The 10,437-nt window shown below is 42.2% G+C and overlaps 1 protein-coding gene across 3 annotated transcripts in view; it reads right to left on the bottom strand.

Annotated features, from left to right (window-relative positions):
- The window catches only part of Cep70 (centrosomal protein 70), a 53,314-nt gene that overhangs the window by 42,225 nt on the left and 652 nt on the right, over positions 1-10,437 (bottom strand). For 2 of the 3 annotated variants that reach the window (XM_055629733.1, XM_055629734.1), the window contains exons 2-4: positions 8,019-8,120; positions 565-653; positions 352-474 (exon numbers count right to left, since the gene is read on the bottom strand). In XM_055629733.1, coding sequence (XP_055485708.1) covers positions 352-474; positions 565-651 — 210 coding nt within the window. In that variant the 5' untranslated portion in view covers positions 652-653; positions 8,019-8,120. The remainder of the gene's footprint in view (positions 1-351; positions 475-564; positions 654-8,018; positions 8,121-10,437) is intronic. The other variant, XM_055629735.1, reaches the window with a different exon arrangement.

Below are 10,437 nucleotides of genomic sequence, written 5' to 3'. Positions count from 1 at the left end.
AGGAAGGAAGGAAGGAAGGAAGGAAGGAAGGAAGGAAGGAAGGAAGGAGTTTTATATATGTGTATACACACACACACACACACACACACACACTGTTCTTCCAAAGAACGCTGGCTGTCCTGAGTTCAATTCCCAGCAACCACATGGTGGCTCATAACCATCTATAGTAAGATCTGGTGTCGTCTTCTGGTATGCAGGCACACATGCAGGCAGAGTACTGTATAATTTTTTAAAATTAAAAATAAAAAAAATAAATGCAAAAAATTCAAGTCAGAATTTTCATGCTTGTACACCTAGTACTCTTTTGGTGTTTACTTTGAGAAGTAGAAACCTAGAATATTTTAAGTTTACCTGTTTTTCAACCATGAGCCTGTATAATAACTGGCTAGAATCCTGAGATGTAGGTAGTGTTTGAGACATCGTTTCTTCTGTAGAATCCAAAGTAGAGACGGGCAATAATGAAATTTGAGTTCCCTAAATGAAAAAAAAAAAAAAGTGCAATATAAGTTACAAGAGGTCTGGGGCTGTAGCTCAGCTGGTAGAATGTTTGTCTATCACACGTACAGTGCTGGGCTCATTCTCCAAATCTGCATCAAGCCTATAATCCAAGGACTCAGGAGTGGAGGCAGGAAAAGCGAACTGCAAAGTCATTCCTAGATACAAAGATAAAGGAAATTGTATGTAGGACCACACTCTCTTAGACAAACACGCACCATGTTCTCAAGTATGTCTTCCTTCCTGAGTGCCTCTTTCCTTCTTAATCCTCATGCTTTCAATCTATATTTAATCCTAGTACTTAGGAGGCAGAAGCAGGTTGGTCTCTGAGTTCAAGGCCTGCTGGGCTATGTATGGATCTTGCCTCAAAAAAAAAACAAAAAAAAACAAAAAAACCCCAAAAATCTGTATTTAAAATGTCTTTTAATAATTTGCCCCAAAAATTATATTTAAAAGAATCCACTATTTGATGAGGTGGTGATGGCGCATACCTTTAGTCCCAGTACTTGGGAGGCAGAGGCAGGTAGATCTTTTGTGAGCTGGTCTGCTGAGCAAGTGCCAGGACAGCTAGAGTTGTTACACAGAGAAAAAAATAAAACAACAAACCAACAAAAAAAGAATTCACTATTCTTACAGGGAAATTCTACAGAGAAAATTAGGATACCTTCATGTAAATATTGTTACTTCCTAGATAGCATACCCTGGCTGTCTGGAATTTGCTATATAGACCAAGTAGGCAGTTTTACTGGGACAGTAATAGAGAGACAGGTTGCAGAAAGAGAATAAGCTAGACACAGGTAAAGACAGAACAAGCCAGAAAATGAGAAGGAGCCAGAAGACTGGAGCAGATTGCTGGAGTTAGTTTGAGGTCAAGCAGAGCAATTCAGAGGCCAAGAGAAAAGATAGGTTGAATAAGTCAGCTGGGAGAAGAGTTTGAGACGAAACAGCTGAGTTGAGTCCAGCCAGCCCAGACCTGGCTGAACAAGGAAGAGTGAGCTTATTCAGCAGTAATTCTCAGAGGCTGAAAACATTCTAGGCCTAGGTTAGATTGTATGGACCTAGAAGCTTCCAGGACTAGGCGTCGGTTAGCAGACAGAGGCAGTAAGCCTCCAAGACAACAATTAAACCAGGCGAATAAAAGTTCTTTTTACAAACAACAGTAAAATCCAAACCCCAGGACAGCTACATGAGTTCCAGAAACAGCCTGGACTACAGAATAAAAAAAAAAAAAAAAAAAAAAAAAGGCAACAAAAGGCTGCATTAAAAGACAAAAAGATAACAGAAACAAAAGTAATCTACACATAGATTCTGATGCAGTAATTATTAAGCATATAGAATAAAAACAACTATGTCTACAATGTTCAATGTTTAAACATTTTTCTTTGAGACAGACTCTCTCTCTCTCTCTATATATATATATGGATGGAGGATAGATGGATAGACAGATAAACAGATAGATATATTGGCAATCCTGCTTCATCCTCCTTAGAACTGGGATAACAGGTAAGTGCCATTTAGTAATTTACTTTATACTGGATATTTCCTCATGAGAATCAACCAGAGAGATGCAAAATACTCTCAATTACACCTGAGAATTGAGTACATTTGTGACTTAAAACATATGTGTGTGTGAGAGAGAGAGAGACAGGGTTTTTCTGTGTAGCATTGGCTGTCCTGGACTCTTTATAGACCAGGCTGGCCTCGAACTCACAGAGATCTGCCTGTCCCTGCCTCTCAGAGTGCTGGGATTAAAGGTGTGCGCCACCATGCCTGGCTAACTTAAAACTTATTTAAATTTTGTTTTCTTTGTGGATGGAGGTATAGTCAGTGGTAGAGTGCTTGCTTAGCATTCATGAATCCTGAGTTTGATCTTCATACACACATATACACAAGCGTGCACACACACACAGAGTGTTCCAAGTCTAAAAAATTAGGTGATAAATGACATAGTAGGTGCTTGTCTTATTACTATGACAAAATACCTAACAAATGAAACTTAAGGATGGAAAGGTTTATTTCGGCTCACCGTTTGAGGGTACAAGACCACAATGAGCACAGCTGCCGAAGCTTGAGGTCTAGCGGTGCTGACCAGTCAGTTGCAGTCAGCAGCAAAAGCCCCTGCTCTGCTTATGGGTGTTCTGTTATTCCATTCAGGATCCCAGCCCACAGGACGGTACTGACCGCAGTAAAAGCACATCTTTCTCTTTATAAGTAATCTAATTGAGGTAATCCCCACACTAAACCCAAAGGCTTGTCTCCTACTTGCTTCTAGTTCCTGCTGAGTTGACAATATTAACCATCACAAATAGTGTTGGCTTTCAGGAATTTTAATGAAAAAATAGAGAAAAGGAAAATGAGAAATGGAGAACTCCAAAGGTTGAAGATAAATTAGGAAAGATGACAAAACACTAGCTTGGGTACTTGTTTTCTGCCTCTTAAAAACATAGATTACTTTCAAACTTAAATCATTAAATTAATAAGCATCCTTGCCAAAAGGTCAAAAGTACCATTTCCTTCTAATGAATATTTTAAAGTCTCTCTGTAACCAAATGCAATGGATCCATATCTTGAGTGCAAAGCACAGCCAAGACAAAAATGGAGAGAAAAAGTTATTACCTACAACAAGCCAAGAGATTAGTGGAGTCACTGTTTCAGCAAATAGTTCCTTCAAACAAAGGAACCTTGGAGATTTTATTCAAGAAGCCTATAGATATTTATGCAAGGGTTGGCCCATTCCTCAGTGTGCATTGCTGGGGCTAAAGAGATGGCTCAGCAGTCAAGGGCACTTGTTCTAGAGGACCTGAGTTTGGTTCACAGCACCCATCTTAGGCAAGTCACAACTGCCTGTAACTCCAGCTCCAAGGGATTTTGCCTAGAGAGATAACTCAGTGGTTAGGTGTTTACTGGTCTTCCAGGGACCCAAATTCAGATTCCAGAAACCTCATCTCACAGCACAGAGCTGCCTGTAATTCCAGTTTCAGGAGATCCAATGTCCTTTTCTGGCCTCCTCTGGCACTCTCATTTCTATGCATACCTACCTATCTAAACACACACACACTTTAAAAATAAAATCTTGCCAGCAGTGGCAGCACACCTTTAATCCTGGTACCCAGGAAAGGAAGGCAGAGGCAGGTGGATCTCTGAGTTGGAGGCCAGCCTGGTCTACAAAAAAAGTTCTAGGACAGCCAGGGCTACACAAAGTAACTCTGTCCCTCCAGGACAGCCAAAGGTAGGCTTACTGAGTAGATAGATTTCCACTAGCTACAATATAAAACAATCTGAGCTTTAACAATGATGACCACTGTAATCAACTAAAACTCAGCAAATATGTCTGCATCTATCCTAACATTTTTCATACTGAAAGAACAACAAATGTCCTCAGAAGATCAAGAACCAGGCCTGGGGCTGTAGCACAAAGCTACAATGCCTACCTACAATGTGCAAGGTTCTGGATATGAGCCCTAATATTGCAAAAAGAACTACTGGAAAAAAGAAGTTACTGTGAAAATTAAAAAAAAAAAAAATCAAGTTCTATCTTGACTTTCCCATATGAAGTGTACATATACATGCATGTAAATCCAGCACACCAGGTAGAAGCAGGAAGATCAGAAGTTCAAGGTCAGTCTCAGCTAAGTAGTAAGTTCAAGGGCATCAGGGACTTGTGTTGTAAACAAAACAAAAAGAACTTAAGAAATAAAAAGAAGAAGAAAGATGTCCTGGAGGTGGTGGTGCATGCCTTTAATTCCAGCATTTGGGAGTCAGAGGCAGGTGGATTTCTGTGAGTTCAAGGCCAACCTGGTCTACAAAGCAAGTTATAGGACAGCCAAGGCTACACAAAGTAACCGTGTCTTGAAAAGCCAAAAAGAAAAAAAGTTAACTCTTATGATAGGTCTTTATTATAAGCATCCTTCAATAAATTTTCCTTTAGTTAGCAAGAAACCACTCCACCTCTCACCTGACAGCTGTCAAACCTTTTGTGCCTAGTTGCCTTGAGTAGGGAGTTACTCCTAACCAATCAGCTCTTTGATGACCGCCTGCACTGTCTCAGGGCAGTCATGCTATGGTGAGTACTCCATCATCACTCTGAAGGCCTTCTCCAGTTGCAAAGACCATGGCAACACCATAACCACAAGTGCTGGCAAAGTGTCAACCCACCCTGCCTCTGGAGGCAGAAGGCTAGTTGAGACTGCACTCCAGGCACGAGGAGCTTGGCCGGCTCCAGGCGATTCTGATCACGGTACAACTATCTTCACCCGGAATGGAAGAGAAAGCACCTCCCCATAGATGAAAAGAAGCTGTTGTTTTGGTGTAACATGGCTCATGAATGGTTCCCAATCGAGGAATGTGGTTGGTACATATGTAAGCTTGTGATCAACGGAACTAGAAATTGTGCAGCTGTGGGTATAATTGGTCTCTTAGTTTCTTTTCCTATTGCTGTGATAAAATACTTGGACCAAAGCAATTTAAGGGGCTGACAAGATGGGCCAGTGAGTTAAGGCACTTGAGACCAAGCTTCACAACCTGACTCCATGTACATGTAAGGTAAAGAATCGACTTATCCAGTCAAGTTGTCCTCTGATTGCCACATGCACAGGAGCATAAGAATGTTGGCACACACATACAAGAAACATGTAAATGTATTTTTATCTGTGTTCTAAATTTTTGTTTTGTGTTTTTTGAGACAAGAGTCTTACTATATAACCCTGGCCTGCCTTTGCCTCCTGAGTCCCAGGATTAAAGATGTGCAACACCTGTGATATGCTTTTAAAAGTAATATTTTAATCTAATTTTTTATTTATTACAGTTTATTCACTTTGTATCCCAGCTGTAGCCCCCACCCTCGTCCTCTCCTAATCCCGCCCTCCCTACCTCCCTCATCTCCTCCCATGGCCTTTCCTAGTCCACTGATGGCGGAGGTCCTCCTTCCCTTCCATCTGACCCTAGCCTATCAGGTCTCACATCAGAACTGTCTGCATTGTCTTCTTCTGCGGCCTGATAAAGCTGCCTCTCCCCTAGTGGGAGGTGATCAAAGAGCCAGCCACTGAGTTCATGTCAGAGACAGTCCCTGTTCCCCTTACTAGGACACCTACTTGCAGACTGAGCTGCCATGGGCTACATCTGTGCAGGGGTTCTAGGTTATCTCTATGAATGGCCCTAGGTTGGAGTATCAGTCTCAGAAAAGACTCCTGGGCCCAGATTTTTTGTCTCTATTGTTCTCCTTGTGGAGCTCCAGACCCTTACAGGTCTTTCAATCTCCCCTTCTTTCATAAGATTCCCTGCACTCTGCCCAAAGTTTGGCTATGAGTTTCAGCATCTGCTTTAATACTCTGCTGGGTGTGTAAATGGAAACTTGTACAACCATTTTGGAAATCAGTCTGGTACTTTCTCAGACAATTAGGAATAGTGCTACCTCCAGATCCCAGCTATACCACTCCTAGGCATATATCCAAAATATGCTCAAGTATACAACAAGGACATTTGCTCAACCATGTTCATAGCAGCTTTATTTGTAATAGCCAGAATCTGGAAACAACCCAGATGTCCCTCAACGGAGGAATGGATATAGAAATTGTGGTACACAGTGGAATGCTAAGCAATTAAAAACAAGGAAATCATGAAATTTGCAGGCAAATGATGGGAACTAAAAAAGATCATCCTGAGTGAGGTATCCCAGAAGCAGAAAGAACACATGGTACATACTCACTTATAAGTGGATATTAGTCACATAATATAGGATAAACATACTAAAATCTGTACACCTAAAGAAGCTAAGCAAGGAAGATCCTGGGTAAGATGCTCAATCCTCATTCAGAAAGACAAATGAGATAGACATCGGAAGGTGAAAACAGGAAATAAGACAGGACCCTATCCACAGAGGGCCTCTGAAGAACAATTTATCAATGGGTGTGATGGTGCACACCTTTCATCCCAAAATTTGGGAGGCTTAGGCAGACAGATCTCTCTGAGTTTGAAGCTGGCCTCCTCTACTTAGCAAGTTCCAGACCAGATAAAGATACACAGTGACTCTTTCTCAAAAAAATAAATAACAAGAGAGAGATGGGGGTTTATTTTAACCCATAGTTCAAGGTGTCATCCACTGAAGTCAAAAGAAGCCAGAAGTTTAAAGCAGCTGGTCCCATCAAAGCCATGATCAGAAAACAGGAATGAATGCAGACATGCTACTCAGCTCCCTTCTCCACGCGATTATGCAGCATTCTAGCAGGGAGTGGTGCCACCCAGCTCTTGGCCTCATTTAATGTAATTAAGAAGATTATTCCCCACAGGCATGCCAAGAAGCCAGTCTCCCAGGCGATTCTAGATTCTGCCAAGTTAACAACACTAACCATCAAAATTGTTAAAATTACAGCCTATACCCAAGCAAGCCAGGCCCCTCTTATAGCTACATAAGCATGCCATTTTCACCATTTCCAGGTGAGTCAGGAGGCTTCTCTCCTGTGAGATAACATAAGCCCCCAACCCCATGTTGCAATATTAGGCTGAATAAAGTCTTCTCCCAAATGGTCTCTTGCCTACTTGTAGACTTTAATCCCAGGAAGACCTAATTAAACTGGCTGCACAAAAATGAGACAAAAACCCCAAACTTCTAGCCATGGCAGAGACAGCCAAAAGGTTTCTGAAATCCACCAAGAGCTAAGACAATAGGAGTCAGTGAAAAATTCCACTGGGCCACTGAAATCCAAGAACATTATACCCAGAACTATTACACTAGGAAGCAGCTGAGAATTCCAGAGAACAACCAAGAGCAGAAAGAACAAGATGCTAAAACCACAGGATGAGATGTACTGTAAAAGCAAGAATGTCAAAGTTGAGGGTCTATGAAGAACTGAAGGCAGGAGCTGAGACTATGAGGACCAGGAGCCCCAGGCACTAGGAGGAGTATTCAAGATCACAGGTTAAAAAGCCAGGGCTCAAGAGCTTAACTGTAACCACTCGTGTTGGCACACGAAGGCTTTGAAAGCTTGGAGCCCTAAGCCTCTAGTCCCCAAAGCTTAGAGTCCAGGGTTAAACAGTAAGGGAACTGCTGCTTGTCTATTCAAGATTTCTATATAAGCAAAGGAGCTCTCAGCTAGCCACTTGGGACATTTGCCAAATCGTAACAGCAAAACAAACCAAGAATAAAAAATAAAAGCTAGCATACACTCTAACCAGACTCCTGGGGCTTCTGCCACACAACGAGGGGCTACAAATCCCTCCGTGCTTTGATTTTTTCATCAAAAAACAAACAAAAGAATACAAGTACTTATCTCACAGAAGTACTGCAGAGATTAGGAGACTCACTACACAGCGAGCATAACGTAGCGCCCGCCTCACAACAGGTCACAGCTGCCATCTACTTAACTTCGTTGGACTTCAGTATTCTCACCACATTTCAACTATTAATATTACTTGACAGAATTATCAGGTAGTCAAAAGGAGAAAGGCCATGTAACTTATCACCTAGCATAATATGCAGTGCATTTTGTTTGCGATCTCTCCTAACTCGTTCGTTGTACTGGACATACCTCAGTCATAGCAACTCCTCTTGCAGTTCACACCTGGTCATTCAAGTTGATCTCAACAAAATGATCACCCAATGAGTCTCATGTCTGAAACTGGATCTTGATCTGTTTAAAAAGATACAAGGCAAAGCCATGAAATGTTCACCTGTCACCAAAATGGTCTTAAGTTATTCACAAGGCAGGCAGGCATCCATGGTACAGGTAACCATGGAACTACAGTCTGAAAAACTGTAGCAACAAGAATGGCCCAAAGCTCATCATCAAATGCCTCCTCCTTTCTTTGTCCCTTATCCTTCCTCCCATTGCTTTACTGAAACATGTGCTGGATATCCAAATCTATCATTCTCGTATATGGCTTCAGGGTAGATATCCTTGTTTGCAAGTGTAGTTTACACAAGTGAAAGCAGGAAGCACAGAATGCATTTACACCTGTGATCAAGCTCCTCGCCCTCCCAACCCACAGAGGTATTCTGAGCCATCTAACTGCTCTTGAAAGAGCCATAGTGAAGATCTGTGAGCTTTCTCAAGAGCACATTGAATTACTGCAACAAATTAACACAAAGCCTTCAAAGTAGTAGTAATGCAAATGTGTCAATCATCTGTAGTAGTCTTATCCCCCACAGGACACAGGTTGGAACCTTGGAAGTCACAGGAAGAAAACAAACTCATCCTAGGACCAACGCAGAAGCTTTGCAGTGTCATTAACATGTAGGACTGCTGAAGTAGAGGGTAGCACATGGCAGAAGTAGTTTAGTACATGGCAAATAGAGCAAAAAGGGGGCAGGAGGGATTATATGCCCATAATCCCCAGTTTTGGGGTCTCAGGAAGGAGGATCATGGGTTCCAGACAGCCTAGGCTACACAGTAAGACCCAATCTCAAAGAAAAGAAAGCCAAACATGGTGGCACAGACACCTTCAATATTAATACCAGCCTGGTCTACACAGTGAGTTTCAGGACAAACAGAGCTACATAGAGACCTTGTCTCAAAAAAAAAGAAAGAAAAAAAGAAAAGAGGAGGGCCAGAGAAATAGCTCAGTGGCTAAGAGCATGTACTCTTTCTCCAAAGGACCAAAGTTCAATTCCCTGCACCCACACCAGGTGGCTCACAACCACCCGTAACTCCAGCTCCAGGAGCTCCAACTCCTCTGGCCTTCTGTGGGCACCCGCACCCATGCATACATACATAATTCAAAATGGTAAAAAAAAAAAAAAAAAGTTTAGTGGAAGATGGTGGTGCAGGCCTTTAATCCTAGCACCCAGGAGGCAGATCCTGGTGGATTTCTCCGAGTTTGAGGCCAAACCGGTATACACAGTTAGTTCCAACACAGCCAGGGTTACATGGTGAGACCTTGTCTCAAGAAAGAAAGAAAAAGAAAAGTAGGGAAGGGAAAATGAAGAGAGAGAAAAGAAAAAAAAAGGGAGGAAGAAAAGAGAGATAAAGAATACAGATAAAGAAAAGACCAAAAAAAGAAAACAAAAAAAATGGGGGTGTGTGCTTGTGTTCTGAGACAGCCCTGAGACTATTCAGCCCTGCCCGACCTGGAACTCACTAAGTAGCCCAGGCTAGTTCTGCACTCAGCAATCCACCCCTCAGCCTCCTGAGTACCGGGATGACAAGTGTGAGCCACCGTGGAAAGAAGTATTTTGGCACAGTCTATGTTTGCCAATAGTTCTTTAATTGCTCTATAGGCATCTGGGGATTGCGCTATTAACAGGACACAGGTTGGAACCTTGAAAGTCACAGGAAGAAAAACTCACCCTAAGGCAGACTTTAATATAGAGTGTCAGTAACACGGAACACTGCTGGAGTAACAGGTAGAGAACAGAAGTAGTTTACAGGGCAAATAGAGCCAAGAGTAAAAAGTGAAAGTTATTAAAATTAATAAAAGTATATAGCTGGGCAGTGGTGATAACACCCCTTTAATCCCATGGGAGGCAGAGGCAGGAGGATCTGTGAGTTCTAGGCCAGCCTGGTCTAGAGAGCTAGTTCCAGGACAGTCAGAGCTACACAGAGAAACCCTGTCTGGTGTGGTGGTGTTGGCAGTAATCCCAGCATTTCAGAGGTAGTTCGAGTTCATCCTCAGACTGGGCTTGCCTAAAAACAAACAATTATATTCCAACAATATTGATTGCAACTTGCTGTTAACTGTTCTGAAATTAAAGGGAGAGTTAGGGCTGGAGATCATCTCAGTCAGATCATTCCATCATCCCAGGAGATGACAAGAAAGGCCAGAACTGGCCAGTCCTGGGCTGAGAGGCAAAAAACTGCCAGTAAAACTCCTTCCTACCCCTGCCTGATCAATACAGGAAGCAGCACGAAGTCTCACAAAATTCCTTTCCTAAGGGAAGTTAGAGGAGGCAGGTCTGTCTGACAACAGAGTAAAAACAAAAATACATGCAATACAAAAGGCTGAAACCAA

This window comes from Psammomys obesus, unplaced genomic scaffold (genome assembly GCF_907164565.1).
Source record: "Psammomys obesus unplaced genomic scaffold, mPsaObe1.curated_primary_1811, whole genome shotgun sequence".
NCBI lineage: Eukaryota > Metazoa > Chordata > Mammalia > Rodentia > Muridae > Psammomys > Psammomys obesus.
This window is presented reverse-complemented; position numbering and strand designations above follow the sequence as displayed.